At 39.6% G+C, this 18721-nt stretch overlaps 1 protein-coding gene across 1 annotated transcript; it reads right to left on the bottom strand.

Annotated features, from left to right (window-relative positions):
• Nucleotides 1–1150: 1150 nt before the first annotated feature.
• On the bottom strand, nt 1151–16727 carry LOC122137186 (gastrula zinc finger protein XlCGF57.1-like). Its single transcript, XM_042722915.1, has 3 exons — nt 16659–16727; nt 12800–13081; nt 1151–3041 (listed from the first exon to the last, which is right to left on the bottom strand). The coding sequence occupies exons 2-3, from the start codon at nt 13056–13058 to the stop codon at nt 1780–1782; spliced, it is 1521 nt and encodes a 506-aa protein (XP_042578849.1). The 5' UTR covers nt 13059–13081; nt 16659–16727; the 3' UTR covers nt 1151–1779.
• Between the last annotated feature and the right edge of the window lie 1994 nt (nt 16728–18721).

Genomic DNA, 18721 nt, shown 5'->3' with positions numbered 1-18721 from the left:
TGAATGGCGGTGAGAATTTGAGATTGGTAGTGCTGTCATAAAATTCACAATGGTTGTGCTGTAATTATATAATAGGCTGTAGTGTACCTGTGGTAGTTATAATGTTAAGTGAAAGGCAGTGGTGGACAATGAAGTTTAAACTAACTAGCTTGGACTGTTGAAAAAAAAAACACCCACCTATTGCCATTCTAACGCTTGGAAGAGCCAGGATACTTTTTAATATAACACTGATTGGATTCGTCTGAAAGAAGAAAGTCATATACACCTAGGATGCTCTGAGGTTGAGTAAAACATAGGCTAAAGCCCTATTTGGACGGGACTAGTTTTACAGGGAGTCGTAAGAGAAATTTGTTTCACAGATGTACTTGGTGATTTTAATCCTGTCCAAATCTGCAACATACTTGTTTTTCTAACACAACCTCTGTAATAATTCCAGAGCAAATTGCCTACTGTTTTTCAGCAAACTCTGTGATCCTCTGAGAAAGCGAATCCCATCCAAATGCGAATGTCTGTGATTGCCAGAGATATTTTTTTTCACAAGGCATTTCCTTGTGTGTTTTGGCCAACGTCAATTACCGTAAATGCTCTTACCGCGTGCATGTTTGATATATTTGCCTCCCAGCAAAGAAATTAAAAAACAATAATAAAATCAAGAGCCAGATCACGTAAACTGTTAAGACTGGTTGTTGTAATATCAGCAATGTCAGGTAACATAACTCACGCTCATTTCTGCTCTGTTAGATAATGTTTTAATTACATGTGTATTTTTATGAAAATTAAACATGGATTTACTACAAATAAATAAAAAATAAAATCGATAAACTAAAGTAACCACACATTACCATGGTTTTGCTATACTAACCATTTAGCTTCACCATGGTATTTGCGTGATTATACTAAATGGTAATCAATCCGAACGACTATGCGCAATGCACGCATACAGAGCGCGTGATCTCTGTGATGCCCAGATGTACAAAACAGACCCTCCCACGTCTGTAATACACACAGAGATGTTAGTCCCATCTGAATTGGTACATGAAAATCACAGACGTCATGTGATAAGAATCGAAACTAAAAACTAGTCCCATCCAATTAGGGCTTTAAATTCAATGAGTACAAATCTTAAAGGGATAGTTCACCCAAAAATGAAAATAGTCAAACCTGTTTATTAGAAGGGGGTGTCCCAATACTTTTGGCAATATATTGTACATGTATATTTGACAGTTAATTAAAGATGTATTTCATACGCCTCAATTTGCTTTATATTAGACTAGAAAAAATGTGTAGCTTATGTCTTTAATTCTGTAAAATTGCCTAAAACAATCTATAGATATAAAACACTTTAATCAAATTAAAATGTCAGTTTAAATGTTAAACAGATATGTAAGCATTTGTGCGGAGAGTGCAAGCAACAGTAAATAACAGTGGAAACACCTTAAAATGTTATAATTTTTGCTCATACAGATAAGACTAAAACATCTTTTAGTACTGTAAAGGGTCTACTTTTGAGTGCACTCACAATATTTAAAATGTTGCTTTAAAAAAAAAAAAAAAACCCATACAAGATGCACTTTCTATCATCTCACGAAAATGAACCAAAACTCAGTGAATACTAGCATCACAGACATGACAAATATATCTATAAAAAGCTTCAAATGACTACAATGAGTCTGGGCTGGTCTTGACAGTTGCGGTAGTATATGGGCTCGTGTTGTTTCCACCAGCGCTGCAAAAAAAAAAAAATTAACAAAAACAAAACCAAACCTGCTGTACAGATGATTAACTTAGGTGTTGCACAGGCATTTGACACTGAGTGAGAATGGATTGAATATTCTTTTTAAGTAATAAATCAACCCTGCTCGGATTACAGGTAACCAGTTTCTCTCTAGTGTGAATCTTCATGTGTTTTTTAAGGCTTCCTCTTTTAGTGAAGCTCTTTCCACATTGTTGGCAGGTGAAAGGTTTCTCTCCAGTGTGAGTTCTTATGTGAACACCGAGGTGTTGTTTATGTTTAAAACTTTTTCCACATTGGGAACATGTGTAAGGTTTCTCTCCATTGTGACTTATCATGTGGTATTTAAGGTTTGATTTACTAATGAAGCTCTTTCCACACAGTTTGCAGGTGAAAGGTTTCTCTCCAGAGTGAACTCTCATGTGGTCTTTAAGTCGTTCTTTTTTAGTGAAGCTCTTTCCACATTGTTGGCAAGTGAAAGGTTTCTCTCCAGTGTGAGTTCTCATGTGTTCATCGAGGCCTTGTTTATATGTAAAACTTTTTCCACATTGAGAACATGTGTAAGGTTTCTCTCCAGTATGAATTCTCATGTGTTTTTTAAGGTTTGATTTACTAATGGAGCTCTTTCCACACAGTTGGCAGGTGAAAGGTTTCTCTCCAGTATGAAACCTAATGTGGTCATCGAGGTGCTGTTTATATGTAAAACTTTTCCCACATTGAGAGCATGTGTAAGGTTTCTCTCCAGTGTGAATTCTGATGTGGTTTTTAAGTTTTGATTTAGTAATGAAGCTCTTTCCACATAGTTTGCAGGTGAAAGGTTTCTCTCCAGTGTGAACTCTCATGTGATTTTTAAGGTTTCCTTTTCTGTTGAAACCTTTTCCGCACAGTTGGCAGGTGAAAGGTTTCTCTCCAGTATGAATTCTCTTGTGGTCATCGCGGTGTTGTTTATGTGTAAAACTTTTTCCACATTGAGAACATGTGTAAGGCTTCTCTCCAGTGTGAATTTTGAGGTGGTTTTTAAGGTTTGGTTTATTAATGAAACTCTTTCCACAATGTTGGCAGGTGAAAGGCTTCTCTCCAGCGTGAACTCTCATATGGACTTCAAGATTTTCTTTTCTGGTAAATCTTTTCCCGCACTGTTGGCAGGTGAAATAATTTCTATTTGCTGTCTTTCGAGCTCTTGTTTGTGTCTTTTCAGTATGTGAGCAACTAAATGATTTTTCTCCAGTCAAGAAATTACATTTCTCATGCTGAACATTATCTTCCTTTTCATTGAGTTCTTGACTCTCCTCTTTCAGTGTCATCAGGTCTAATGCAAAAAAGATAAATCCAGATTAACACTATTTTAATGACACAAAGAACAAACATCAAAACCAACAACATGTAGGTCTTATACACAAAGCTATTAAAGGAGGTGTTAAATGTAATCTTAAAATTTCTTCCCATTATTCAAAGTGATGATAAAAAAGAGCCAAGATCATTGTGTAATCTTAGTTGCATATGTTTAATGGTAATGGGCCAGTGATCTCAACATGTCTGTCCACATAATGTTGAGTTGCCACTTGTGCCTTAAAGTACGGAATGGTCCCATATTTAAAGGGATACTCCACCATTTTTTCATATTAAACTATGTTATTCCCTTAACTAAGACGAGTTGATACATACCTCTTTCGTCTCAGTGCGTGCACTGATATTACTGCGCCAAGTCAAAGTGCTCCAGAGCACTTGCTATGGTATTCCGCCATACAATATAGTTATCCATCCATTTAGTGCACGCACTGAGACGAAAGAGGTATGTATCAACTCATCTTAGTTAAAGGGATAGTTCACCCAAAAATCAAAATTATGTCATTAATGACTCACCCCTCATGTCGTTCCAAACCCGTGAGACCTCCGTTCATCTTCGGAACACAGTATAAGATATTTTAGATTTAGTCCGAGAGCTTTCTGTCCCTCCATTGAGAATGTATGTACGGTATACTGTTCACGTCCAGAAAGGTAATAAAAACATCTTCAAAGTAGTCCATGTGACATCAGAGGGTCCGTTAGAATTTTTTTGAAGCATCGAAAATACATTTTGGTCCAAAAATATCAAAAACTACGACTTTATTCAGCATTGACTTCTCTCCCGGGTCTGTTATGAGCGCATTCACAGCACATCCGGTTCGCGAACGAATCACTCGATGTAACCGGATCTTCTTGAACCAGTTCACCAAATCGAACTGAATCGTTTGAAACGGTTCGTGTCAACAATAAGCATTAATCCACAAATGACTTAAGCTGTTAACTTTTTTGACATGGCTGACACTCCCTCTGAGTTCAAATAAACCAATTTCCCGGAGTAATTCATTTACTCAAACAGTACACTGACTGAACCGAGCCAGATAACGAACAAAACATTGACTCGTTCTCGAGTCAAGAACCGTTTCTGTCGGACACGTCCGGTTCGAGAACCGAGGAGCTGATGATACTGCGCATGCGTGATTCAGACTGACACACAGCGCGTCTGAACCGAACTGGTTCTTTTGGTGATTGATTCTGAACTGATTCTGTGCTAATGTTATGAGCGCGGGTAAACCGAAGGCTTGAATCAAGGGCAATCATCGCTAATGAAGTCATTACATCGAGCGCAAAAGAACTGGTGAACCGTTTTCGGCAACCGGTTTATTGAATCAAACTGTCCGAAAGAACCGGTTCGCGGAGAAGAACAGAACTTCCCATCACTACCGGTGATCCGAAAACCGATGCAACCGGTTCTTGACTCGAGAACGAGTCAATGTTTCGTTCGTAATCTGGCTCGGTTCAGTCAGTGTACTGTTTGAGTAAATGAATTACTCCGGGATATTGATTTATTTGAACTCAGAGGGAGTGTCAGCCATGTTAAAAAAGTTAACAGCTTAAGTCATTTGTGGATTAATGCTTATTGTTGACGCGAACCGTTTCAAACGATTGAGTTCGATTTGGTGAACTGGTTCAAGAAGATCCGGTTACGTAGAGTGATTCGTTCGCGAACCGGATATCACTAAACTGCAGTGCTGTGAACGCGCTCATAACAAACCCGGGAGAGAAGTCAATGCTGAATAAAGTCGTAGTTTTTGATATTTTTGGAGCAAAATGTATTTTGGATGCTTCAAAAAATTCTAACGGACCCCCTGACGTCACATGGACTACTTTGAAGATGTTTTTATTACCTTTCTGGACGTGGACAGTATACCGTACATAGATTCTCAATGGAGGAACAGAATTGCTCTCGGACTAAATCTAAAATATCTTATACTGTGTTCCGAAGATGAACGGAGGTCTCACGGGTTTGGAACGACATGAGGGTGAGTCATTAATGACATAATTTTGATTTTTGGGTGAACTATCCCTTTAAGGGAATAACATAGTTTAATATGAAAAAACGGTGGAGTATCCCTTTAAAGGTAAATTGATGTGTCCTGTATCAGATCAATACGGGACACAATTTTTCCTGTATTTTACAAAGGCCAAAGTTGAAACAACAAATAAATATTTTGCACTGTTTATAATACTAATAGCAGTTATAATGAAATCAATTTCATAAGTAGTATTAGAGAAACCCATTTGTGCGTAATTGCATTTTTGCGTATTTGTTTCCATAGCGACAGTCTCCAGATCGTGTGCCGTTAAAGCAGCATGCGCTAAATCTGCACGGTTTAAAACATCAGGAGCTCACATCTGCCCTTTGAACAAAAGACTCTCCACACGTAGGGCTGAATGGGAAAGTTATCAATGTCTCTGTACCGTAACTAATGATGAACGTGCAGTCTGCAGAGAAGCATTCAGTTGTTCACTGTGGACTGTCTGATTTAAAGGGATAGCTCACCCATAAATAAAAATATTGTCATTGTTTACACACTCACAAGTCGTTCCAAACCTGTAATAATTTCTTTCTTCTGTTCAACATCAAAGAAGATACTTTGAAGAATGTGGGCAACCAAACAGTTTCTGGTCTCCAATAACTCTGATAGTAATCTCTTTCTATACTATGAAGCTCTTAAGTTACCCACATTCTTCAAAATATCTTCTTTTGTGTTGAACAGAAGAAATAACTTTATGCAAGTTTAGAAAAACCTGGGTAAATCATGACAATTTTCTTTTTTTTGGGTGAACCATACCCTTAAAGTGACATTGGCCTATTGATTAATTAAAATTTGGACAGTTGTTCAAATATAATATTCAATACATTATCAGAGCTTGGTAGACATAATAATTATATTTTTAGACATTAATAGACAAATGAATTAATAGATTATAATTAATGTTAGACCATATTTAGTAATCATAAATATATAGTCATGTCATAGACAATTAAGCATTTAAAAAATAAATAAGAGCTAAATTATTTAGATAAAAATGGGACAAATAATTACATAATCATGTAGTCTTTAAGCAAATTAAATAATTCATCCCATCCAGGTAACAGCTGCAGAACTGTCAAAAATAAAAAAAGACTAATAATAATCAAATTTAAATTAACAATATTAATGTGCTATGTTGCAAGTTCACATACTTGAGCATGTGTTCTAACGGTGTTGCAGTGCATCAGTCCAAAAGAAGTGAAATAAAAAGCACCCATTCATAAATAAAACTGTCTCACATAGCTCCGGGGGGTGAACAAAGGCCTCCGGTAGTGAATCAATGCGTTTTTGTAAGAAAAATAACCATATTTAAAACGTAATAATCAATTTAATCTAGCTTGTGCTCACAGTTGTAAACAAAGCAGTTCTGGGCGGATGACGTATGGAGGTCAGTGTTGCGCATGCCCCGCTCAGAAGTGACACACATGGAAACGCTGCGGAGAGATCAAAACAACGGTCATTAATTAGAAGTATAAAACAAGGATTTGTAAAGAAGAATGTCGTAGGAATTCAATATAAGTCAAGAGGAGACTGGTTTTCCTTTGCTAAAGTAAGGAAACTTTGCTTTCTTTGCTCCTGTTAACAAACGTTGGTTTTCACGAGACTTACCAGCACATGCGCAATGCTGACCTCATACATCATCCTCCCAGAGCTGCTTCTGTGTACAACTGTTGGCGCAAGCTACATTAAAGTGATTATTACGTTTTGAATATGGATATTTTTCTTACAAAAATGTATCGATTTGCTACAGGAGGCCTTTTTTCACCCCCAGAGCTGTGTGAGACAGTTTTTTTTTAATGGATGGGCGCTTTTTATTTAACTTCTTTTGTACTGATGCACTGCAACACCCACTGACTGCCATTAAACAGCTTGAAAGATCAAAGACAATTTTAAATACAACTCTGATTGGATTCATCTGAAAGAAGAAAGAAAGTTGTATACACATAGAATGCCTTGAGGGTGAGTAATTTATGGCTAATTTTCATTTTTGGGTGAACTAACCGTTTAAATAGTAATGTATAGTAAAACACAGACATTAAAAGGTGAAATACAGTAAACATTGATGATGTAAATTTTGTACAGGCAAGCAGATGAAGCCAGAATATAAACACGATGTGCAAAGTTTCACGTTAATTGGTTTACCACAAAAAAAGAAAACCATTAGAGGGAAAACACTGAACCATTAAGTGGATTGAATTCATATTCCGGCCTTATCTGCTTGCCTATTTCACAAGTTCACATTTACTTATAATTAAATAAAGGTTATGCGTATTTGGCATGCTGTCTGGGGAGAGAGCTCCGAACCCGGCAAGACTCCCGAGCCCAGTCCAAAGTGCTCCCCAAAAAGCAATTAGAACAGGACAGCAGCCAGATACACACATTTATGACTCCCCAAAAAGCTGGGCTTAATGTTAGATGGGTGCTGGACGTCCTTTGGTATATAATTGTTGTGGCAGTATCTAGGAAGAGAATTTGACTTCCGTGGAAGCGTCCACTTGAAAGAGAGAGATGACAACTCCTGCTGGAGATGCGATTATTGCGGCAGTAGGGAAGATAGAAAAGGCTCCTGCGGGAGCTGACACTGCTACGCCAGTGGGGATATATGGATGGAGGCTCCTGCTGGAGCGGCTTCTGCTGCGGCAGTGGGGAAAAACAGATAAGGCTCCTGCGGGAGCAGACACTGCTGCCGAAGTGGGGGAAACCAATAAGGCTCCAGCGGGAGCAGAAACTGCTGCGGAAGTGGGGGAAACCAATAAGGCTCCAGAGGGAGCAGACACTGCTGGTAATAGGGAAATACAGAAAAGGCTTCTGGAGAAGTGGGCACTGCTGCGGCATCTGAAAAGAGAAATTGGCTTCTGCGGGAGTGGGAAATGCTACGGCATCTGAAAAGAGAAAATAGCTTCTGCAGAAACGAGCACTGCTGCAGCAGATTAAAATACAGACAAAGGCTCCTACTGAAGCGGGAACTGCTGTGGGAAAATAATGGAATAGCTCATGCGGGAGCGGTGACTGCTGCGGCAGTGCGGAAATATGGAAGAGCTCCTGCGGGAGCAGATACTGCTACAGCATCTGAAAAGGAAACTCCTGTGGGAACTGCTACGGCATCTGAAAAGAGAAATTGGCTTGTGTGGAAGCGGCCGCTGCTGTGGCATCTGAAAAGAAAAAAATGGCTTCTGCGGAAGCGAGCACTGCTGCAGATTCAAATAAAGATGAAGGCTCCTGCTGGAGCAGGAATTGCTGCGGCAGAGAGGGAATTTAGGCAAGGCTCCTGCGGGAGCGGGAACTGCTGTGGCCGTGGGGTAATATGGAAAAGCTCCTGCGGGAGCGGGAACTGCTGCGGCAGTGGGAAAATAATGGAATAGCTCATGCGGGTGCGGTGACTGCTGTGACAGTGGGGAAAGACAGGAAAGGCTCCTGCGGGAGTGGGCACTGCTGTGACAGTGGGGAAAGACAGGAAAGGCTCCTGCGGGAGCGGATACTGCTGCGGCAGTGGGGAATACAGAAAAAAAAGTGGCTCCTGCGTGAGCAGACACTGCTGCGGCAGTGAGGAAATACAGAAAGGCTCCTGCGGGAGCTGACAATGCTGCGGCAGTGGGGAAATACGAAAAGGCTCCTGCGGGTGCTGACACTGCTGCAGCAGTGGGGAAATATGGAAGAGCTCCTGCGGGAGCGGGCACTGCTGCGGCAGTGGGGAAATATGGAAGAGCTCCTGCGGGAGCAGGAACTGCTGCAGTGGGGAAATGGAGAAAAAGGCTCTTGCGGGAGCGTGAATTGCTTGTGGCAGTGTGGGAATTAGGTAAGGCTCCTGCCGGAGCTGCAGTGGCAATGGGGAAAATGGAAAAGCTCCTGTGGAAGCGAGGACTGGGGAAAATATGGAAGACCACCTGCAGGAGTGGGAACTGCTGCGGCAGTGTAGGAATTAAGTAAGACTCCTGCAGGAGCAGCATTGGCAGTGGGGAAATCTGGAAAAGCTCCTGCTGGAGCGGGCACTGCTGCGGCAGTGTGGGAATTAGGTAAGGCTCCTGCGGGAGCTGGAAATGCTGCGGCAGTGGGAAAAATAGGGAAAAGGTTCCTGCAGGAGCAGAGACTGCTGCTGCAGTGGGGAATTATGGAAAAGCTCCTGCAGGAGCGGGGACTGCTGTGGCAGTGGGGAAAACAGAAAGGCTCCTGTGGGAGAGGGCATTGCTGCGGCAGTGTAGAAATTAGGCAAGGCTCCTGCGGGAGTGGGAACTGCTGCGACAGTGTGGGAATTGCGTGGGTTCCCTGCGGGAGCGGGGTGCTGCTGGGACAGCTGGAGTGGGGATGGGCCATTACAGATGGATTAGGTGATGTTAAAGGGTGTTGGGTATGTTTGTTAATTGGTTTGGGTGAATGGGGATGGACTGGCGTTAAAAGGGTCGGCTGATGTGGGTTCGGTGAGCTTCTGATATGGAATCGGTCTGATCTTGAAGGCCTCTGCCTTATGACAAAATCTGTGTCCTGATGTTGCTGGCTACGGGGGGTGGTTCCAAGTCTAAAATATTTGGAGGAATGGGTAGGGGTGTAGCGGAGGATGGAGAGAAGGAGGGGCAAGCATGCAGGGGGGAGGAGGAAGGATAGCTGCCGGAGCCGCTTGCGGGGGTGTGCTCACGCTTGGGATCTGTGTTAATTTAATCAACGAAGATAAAAAATATTCATTAACTGACATATTTTCATCCCAAGATAAAGACAGACTAAATCAAAAATGCCTGTCAAGGTTAGCGGATGGCTCCAGGGGCAGAAGAAAGGGGAGGAAAGAGATGGGGAATGGCGGGCATTGGGGCCTGCGCCATTAGCGGAGGCGTGCTCGCGCTTGGGACAGGGGGCAAGGAAGTCGACCGGAAGTTGAAGTCGGCCGCGTGCCGCCATCTTGTAGCAGAACTTCACTTGCGTTAGCATCCCATTGACTCCCATTCATTTTGGCGTCACTTTGACAGCGAATAACTTTACATCTGAGGCGTTTAAAGACTCCATTTGTCCATTATTTATTTCTAAAGATACACCACAATGTATAAAGGGCTCCATTACCTTCTATGTTACATTATGGCCCCGTAGAAACAGTTTTTGTAAAAATAGGCTAACGATTGCGTCATAACCACTCGACTCTCTGTCGCACAGTAGAAAAATTACCGTACAGACAGGAGGAGAAGCTCGCAGGCAATCGGGGAGACGTCAAGAGATATGGCGTACTGGCTTTACATTTTAAAATACTATACAAAATAATTAATCAGAATACTTACTCCTGTTCACTCAGGCCAAAGAACTCCCCGCTCAAACTCTCCGTCTCTGCAAGATTAACGATGGCAGTTTGCACGCACAGCTACTAGAAGATTTACATCTGTCAGACAGGTTGCTGACGTCATCAAGCTTAGTTTGAGTCTGCGCGTCAAAAACGGAAGTGCTAAAAATCGATAAAAATGGGCTTCACTTGTCTCAATTGAGTTCCAATGGGGTCGCTGTGTCCATTTCTTTTACTGTCTATGGCTTGGGACAGCTCCGGGGGTGGGAGGGGTTAGGGGGAGGGGAATGGCGGGCTTCAGGGCCTGCGCCAGGAGAGTTCAGAGGGATGGGTTGGGTGTGGGAGTGGAGAGGGAGGGTGGAGCATGAGAGGAGGAGGAAAGATAACTGCTTGAGCCACCTGCGGAGATGTGCTTACACTTGCGAAGGCATGCTCATGCTTGGGATGGCTCCGGGAGTGGAAGAGAGAGGGGAATGGCAGGCATCGGGGCCTGCGCCATTAGCGGAGGCATGCTCACACTTGGGACAGCTATGGGAGTGGAAGAGAGGGGGAAAAAAAGAGAGGGGAATGGCAGGCATCAAGGTTGAGGGTGAATGGCGGGCATCGGGGCCTGTACCATTAATGGAGGCAGCCTCACACTGGGGTTAGACTGTGGGGCTGCAGGCCATGAGTAGGGGAGGGGGTTTTCGGAAAAGGGGTGTGGATGGGTCTGCACCGCTATAGGAGGCATGCTCATGCTAGTGTCTGCTACGGGAGCTGGAGGCCACTGAAAAGGAAAAAAGGGGTAAGTAGCAGCAGGAGGAAGGTCTGAGATGTGAGGGTCTGTGTTGCAAGCGGAAGCAGTTTCGCACTTGCTTCACGTGCTATAGGCCACAGGAAGGGAATCCTGAAGACCCTGTGTGCAGCCTGCACTGCTAGCGGAGGCAGCCTCGCGCTAGTGTTGGCTACGGGAGCTGGAGGCCACTGAACAGAAAATGGTTATTAGTAGCATGAGGGAGCGGAAGAGATGTGGGCATGTTTACAAATGGAGGCAGCCTCACATTTGCTTCAGCTGTTGTAGCTGTAGGCCATGGGAAGGGGTTGGGGTGTGTGATGTCTTGAAGAACCTGTGTAGCCTGCACTGCTAGCAGAGGCAACCTTATGTTAATGTCTGCTACATGAGCAGGAGGACACTGAAAAGAAAAAAGGGAGTTAGAAGTAACAAGATGGAAATACTGGGATGTGCGGGCCGGTGTTGCAAGTAGAAGCAGCTTCATGCTTGCTTTGGCTGCTGTAGTTGTTGCTTTGGGAAAGTAGAAGGGTTAGTAACATTTGACGGGGCAAGCTAAAAATGCCTGGGTAGTCTACTGTGTTGCCGGTTTAGCAATTGGTTGCCCGATTTGACAATTCCTCAAGCCTTGTCCACATTAATACTTTCCTGTTGAAAAGCATCTTTTCCTGTGTTGCGTTTTAGATCAATTCTGAGTGAGCGCCATAAATAAATTGATCCTGCCAGAAGAATTGCATGAAACTTATGTCTGTATCATCTCGGTGAGGTTTATTCATGCACAGTAAGGCAAATATAATGCCTTCAGACATTTCAGTGTGGATGACGACTCTGAAAATTATTAAATTGCACCGCTAGTGGAGGCAGCCTCAAACTGCGCTGCGGCCGGAAAAGCCGCGGCAGGAAGCGAGTGAGGCTTTGCTGCAGTGAGATCTGGGGCGCAGCCCAGGCTTGTTGAATGCCTGCTGCTGCCGCGATCCAGCGCTCGAGGAAAGCCGTGTCTCTGAGCGGGACAATGGTGGTGTCGAGCGAGGTGAGCTCGGGGCTTTGCACGGTCTATTGGCCACAGCGTGTTGCTGGTCGAGAAGAGCAGCTGTCGCTATAACACCTGGTGCTCGGCGGCAGTGTTTGGCGGGGTAGGATTTATCATGGGGCCGGCAAATGCGCCAGATCTGAAAAAATCCCCGGTATAGATCTCTTCGTTGGACGGAAAATTGGGTCTTTGATAAGATGGCAACAGAGCAAACTGAATGCTGAAAGTCGAGAGATAACGAAGGTAGGACGTACTTGATTATTTATGGGTGTTTCCTCTTGAGCTGATTGGTAAACGGTGTAATCACTAATGATGAACTGGCCGTGTTAATTATCCGTGCATGCTCCTCCCGAAATTTGTTTATGAAACATCACTTAAACTATGCATCATTAATAAAGACATTATTGAATTTGATTAAATATATTAAGGCACTTTAAGTGTTTATACGTTTTGTCGCAGTTTATCGTGACTGGGTGTCCCTTATTTTGCCTCACTGAAGGTGGCAACTTTAACACAATGTGACCCACTTCAAGTCAAATAAAACATTTCTAATTACAAAACTCATATGACATTCTTATAAAATATCAGGATCAAATGAGTGAGTTCAGCTTTGAAGATGAAAATCAACCTGCTTCTTTCTCAATGTCTTCATGTTTGACTCTGAACGTTTCTTCAATCTTCATGTCTTCACTCTCCACTTTAATAAATGCTATCTTTGTTTGTTCCTCAGTATCTTCATGCTTGACTATGAATGCTTCTTCAGTCTTCACGTCTTCACTCTCCTCTCTAATAAATGCCCCCTTTCTTTGTTCCTCAGTATCTTCATGTTTGACTCTGAATGCTTCTTCAATCTTCAAGCTTTTACTCTCCACTTTAATACATGCCATCTTTATAATAGTGTCACGTGGATCTGTAAGAGATTAATCACAGATTCACAGTTATCAACAGCACAGACCTTATATAAGCAAGTGTGAAGTGCTCTCAACTCCATATTAACTACAGAGCATTTGTAATAAAGTTAATAATTATCTTTATATGAGCATTTTTTATTTCAGAATAAAGACATACAGTTCACTGAGTAAAGCTTTACATGTTCGGTTTCATCAACCAGCAAAAAAAAAAAGACAACATACTCAGGTGTTACTACCTGTTTATCATTGTTAGGAGTGAAAAATGTTCAGTTTCTAAATATAAGATGTATTAAGCAGTTTATTAGAAACACAAACTGTATCCTTCACAGGGTTTTAAAAAGTACACAAATTTGATTATATACAATATCCCTTTACGGCTGTAAGAAACTCAGAAGTGAAATTCAGGAGACTTTAGCAGATTCTTGATTGAGACAAAGTTAATCTTCCGAAATGAAGCAGCAAAATCTTCTTAGGTAAAAGTTATTAGAACTGGCCATCACTGCTCTGACCTTTTCAGTCCGTTTGCATCTTATTATTTGATTCGCTCGTCGCTTATGACAGAACAGCTAATCACGATGAACTTGTCTTCGGAAAAGATTATTTTATTTGCTTATGTCAGAAACAGCGAATCTCTTTAAAAACTGGCTGTTGTTTTCACTTCATTTCATTGTTATAGTTTGTAAAAGTTGTACCCACCAACTGACACTATTATATAGAGTCGCCAATGCTGATTTTTGCTCACAAAATGTTCAGGATCATCAGGTTCAAATGTTAAGACCTTTAATTGTCATGATGCTTACGTAGGGGTCTACGATAATATCATAACTGTTGTTTTAACGATGTGCAATTTGACATTGTGGAGTATATTGCAAAAACCAAACAAAAACCTACAGAGAGTGCATGCATACATGACGTGATTAAGTCTAGTACGTTAGACTAGTGTGTGTTAAGAGTGCGTTTTTTTTTTTTTTTTCACTGCATGATTCAGTCTATAATCCATCACAAAATTCAAGATATGGGGGCTTTATATCATTTCATATAGTTAATATCACACGAAGAGTGCTGTTTTTTCCTCCAAAAATCAGCATGATTACAAATGTGATTTTGATTTTATACAACAGTTCAATGAACAAGAAGTTAATATTAAGAGACTTCTGTTTTAGACACCATGTTAGCTGTTTTTGCTATATTGCATGTTTAAAAGAAGGTGTAGTTTCAGAACACACCCACTGATTGCGTAACAGCCACGGACCAATAGCAACTCAAAGGTGTTTAGGAGCCAAAACAAACTCCCCCAGAAAGTTCGCTTTGGTCAGCTGTTTCGAACTGCAGAAAAGAACTCAAAACAAACTTAGTTTCGGCCTGATTTTTTTCGAAATGACGTCATATCAGTTCGTTCTTCGATTTAGTTTGAAGTATATTGGGACCTTTAAAGGGATACTGCATCCCAAAATGAAAATGTTGTCATTAATTACTTACCCCCATGTCGTTCCTAACTCATAAAAGCTTTGTTCATCTGAACACAATTTACGATATTTTGGATGAAAACCAGGAGGCTTATGACTGTCCCATAGGCCTTGTTTACACTGCAGGTCTTGATGCCCAATTCTGATTTGTTGCCTATATCTGTTTTTTTTTACTGTCCGTTTACACGTTCTTTCAGTTGTGACCCATTTCCGATTCATGTGTACTTGCCATACCATCTGAAACATCGCGCATACGTTGTTGTCATTTACCGCCTCCACATGTGCATCCTACTGAGAATACTGTGACCTGTGCTGACAAAAAGAGTCACAATGAGCAATTACAAAAATAAATAAAAAAATTTGGGGGATATGAATTCTCCATTAAAAGACCTTCAAAATGATTTATGATTTGTTGAAATCGGACAAAATCAGTCACACCCTTTCGAAGTTGATGGTGTAGTCCTTCTTTTCTTATTATTAATTACTTAATAATCACAATACAGCCATTTTAATTTTATCTTTGCTATTATAAATAAGAACAGATGCAAAAAAAACAGTAGAACAAATAGCCTAGAAAGAAACAAATAATGCATTACCTTTATCATTTTATATCTAAATGGGACATTCTAAAATGCTTAACGTGGCTTAATGTACTAAGACCAAGTATATTAACAGACCAAAATCACTAAACATCATACTAATAAAGTATACCATCAACAAAAAATCAGATGAGCCCTGAATATGATCTCAATGTGTTTAATAACACGTTAAGCCTTTTCCCATAAAAAACCGTTATAAGAAAACGCTTAAGGTGGCTTAATGTACTAGAACAATGATTTAAAAAAAATCAAACTCACTAAACATTATACTAATAAAGTATACTATGTACAAAAAATCAGATGAGCCCTGAATATAAAAAAAACAACTAATTTAATAACAAGTTAAGCCTTATGATGGTGTTCTATGGAAGGAAAAGTCTTAACGTGTTATTAAACACGTTGCATTTATATTCAGGGATCATCTGATTTTTTGTAGATAGTATACTTTATTAGTACGATGTCTTGGTACATTAAACCACGTTAAGTGTTTTTCACATTAAGCGTTTTAGAATGTCCCATCTAAACTAAAGCATACATGTACGAAAAACAATCAAACGTAAAAATAACTTAAGTGTGTTCATTACAGATAAATTGATTATAAAAACTACAAAAGCAGTTGAATGAAGTGCAGCGAGTGATTCCCTCTTTTCTTTTATTGTAAGATTAACATTATGATAATGATACACTGTAATGCACGGATCTAATATAATGTTACACATCAGATGTTTTCCCCAACAGTTCCCCAAGCGTTCACTTAAGACACAGTGATGATCAATTAACATAATGGGACAGAAGCAGCAAGAAACCGAAAACAAAATAAATAGATTTAATTATTTAAATGCCTTTCATCTTTCTGCTCACTTTCTAAGGCTGTGGTTTAATTTTGACCCAAATAATTGTCTTAATTTATGTTCATTTGTAAGAAAGTAAACATGTATTATTTGGGAATATTTTGTAGAACAAAAATATAAATTACATAAATTAACTCTGATTATATAAGTGATATTAATTCTAACAAAATTCTTTATGCATAAAGCGCAATGTATACCTCTTTATTTATACCCAACTGATACCGTTTTAATACAACGGTATCTTAAATTCTATTAATCAGTCTTGTTTCTTTTAGAAAAATAATTCATGAAACATTCTTGATTGCTTTGTGCCATTTCTTAACAGAACCTGAGGTGACGAGCTATTTATTCCCATAGACCTTAAAGCTTGAATTAGTTTAAATCTTACTCTTTCATATGCATCACACTCAATAATTACGTGTTCTATTGTTATAACATGACCACATTTATCACAATTTCCAGTTTCATGCTTCCTTATTCTATACAGACACTGATTTAACAAACAAGGAGCAATACGCATTCTTGACATTAAAACGTCCTATTGTCTAATACCAAACTTAGCTCTTTCTAGACCTACTTTCTCTTAAATGCAATAAAAATGTCTACGTAAACGCGTTGTATTGATTTAAACACTTTAAACATTTGAATAAAAGCGCTCACCTTTCTTCAACCGAATCACAGGCGCGGGAGCGCGGCGCAGCCTTATGACGTCACATCGCCAGACCAAAATAAAAGTCTTTTTTGTTTTTCGCTTTATAAAACCTTCAAATAACAAACAGGCATCGTCATCTTTATATTGCTAAACACATTAACAATAAATCCAAGCAGCATATAATAAATAATATAATAAAGTACACATTAAAAAGTAAACATTAAAATAATACTTAAAAGCAAATTAAAAAATATTAAATGACATTTCAGGAGGAATCAATCCATGTTGACAGAAGTTTAGAGAGTTTTGAATGTTTTATGGATTGAAATAAAATTCTAAAATATTTTTTTTAAATGCTGTAAAACAAGGAGAAACTTTAACAAATCTACATTTGTGTATTGAAAACTTTGCTACAATCAACATATTGCACAAAACTTCAATCTCTTTTGTGTTGCATAAAGACACCAAATTTAACAATGTGATAGTCAAATGTGATAGACATTTTTCATCTTCAAACACTCATACAATCTGTCCCAAAAGGGTCTAACAATAGTACAACTGTAAAAAAAGATAGAGATTCGATATCTTTCAATCAGAAAGTACATACATTACCGTCCAAATTAATGCAAATTTATTAAATGGGTAAATTTCATTGATTGTTATGAAGTGTCCTTCTTTCATTTTAGGTTGCAAGGGAAATGACAGATATCTACTTCTAACTTTAATAGTGTCAGCTTTTGTAAACCTCTCAGATAAAACCTTTCTTTTAACAGGAAGAGGAGAATATTATTTTCTAATTAGTGCTCTCAAAACCTTATTATTACATTTAACATCCAAGGACATATAATTGTCAATAAACAAATCAACCAATGCAAGTATAACACAGAGGTCAGAAACCTTTTTGGCATGACGTGCCATTTTTATTTTTTCTGGTTAACCACTGTGCCAAGCCTTAATGCATTTTACATACACATGTTTAAATCATACGATAAAAAACAATAGGCCTATTTGATTTTCATGTAAATAGTTTCTGATAAACTGTTATTATTTTGAAAATCGATATAATCAGGTTGTGTATATGAGGTGTCGAACTGGTCATACAAGACTCACTCATTCTTATCTGTTGAAAGGGGAAGAGAAAGGTGTGAAAATATTTTGAGTGTAAAACATATTTTAATTGAAAGTCCAATTTTAAATAATACTTGGCAACTTTTTTATCCAGAAAATATATTAATGGAGATTTAAAGACTGTATGTAATTGTTCTTATTACTTTTGTTCTTATTATTTTAATTATATGTATTTTTTTTAGTTATTTATTTACATATATAATTTTCAAACAGAAATCTGAGATTGCGCTGATACTGAATCACTAAATTATATTTCTCAACAAGGAGGGGGGGTAAAATCGCTGTTTTTTAAGTAACTAAACTCAGCTTCAATGTTTGGAGAGACACAGATGCAAACAATTTACACATCTCTCTCTCTTTCTCTCTCTCAAAATTGCCATATTTGAGACAAACAAAAAATTTTAGTAGTTTGCATCACTGTATTTAGCTGTCGGTCGTTTAACATTTCTATCGTAAAACGTATTATTAAAAGTTGACTAATATTAAATGATTTGCGGCTTCATCTCACCTCGCTCTCTTTAACGTTAAACTGACGCTTCGCACTCTGCTTCTGTCAACAGTAAACCCCGCCTACTTTGATTTGATTGGCCATCTGAGTAATTTCTGACATTGACGAGTGCTGAGGCTTTGATCTCAAGCGCCAGTATGTGCAGCGGTCGTGCGCATCTGTAGACTAGCACAAGTTAATTCTCACACTTTAATAGTATTTATAGCTCCTAACAGGCTGTGACTATGAGAAGTTATTACCTCAAAATGTATGTCATGCAGTTTTCCCTATTGCTCGCGTGCCAGCGATTATCCCTCTGCGTGCCACTGTTGGCACACGTGCCATAGGTTGCTGACCCCTGCTATAACAGAAGATTATTGAAATATACCTTTAATTAAATTCCTCAAAACTACAGGAATAGCTTTGACAACCAAAGAAAACTGTCTATATGAACAA

Source organism: Cyprinus carpio, chromosome B4 (genome assembly GCF_018340385.1).
Source record: "Cyprinus carpio isolate SPL01 chromosome B4, ASM1834038v1, whole genome shotgun sequence".
Classification (NCBI taxonomy): Eukaryota; Metazoa; Chordata; class Actinopteri; order Cypriniformes; family Cyprinidae; genus Cyprinus; species Cyprinus carpio.
Note: the sequence above shows the minus strand (reverse complement) of the source record. Positions and strands in the feature narration are given on the sequence as shown.

Excerpts from the sequence above, each read along its gene's own strand:
- LOC122137186 (XM_042722915.1), bottom strand. The coding sequence starts at position 13,058 with ATGGCATGTATTAAAGTGGAGAGTAAAAGCTTGAAGATTGAAGAAGCA. Across the intron at positions 3,042-12,799 it reads AGACATTGAGAAAGAAGCAG|ACCTGATGACACTGAAAGAG; the intron begins GTTGATTTTCAT and ends TTTTTGCATTAG.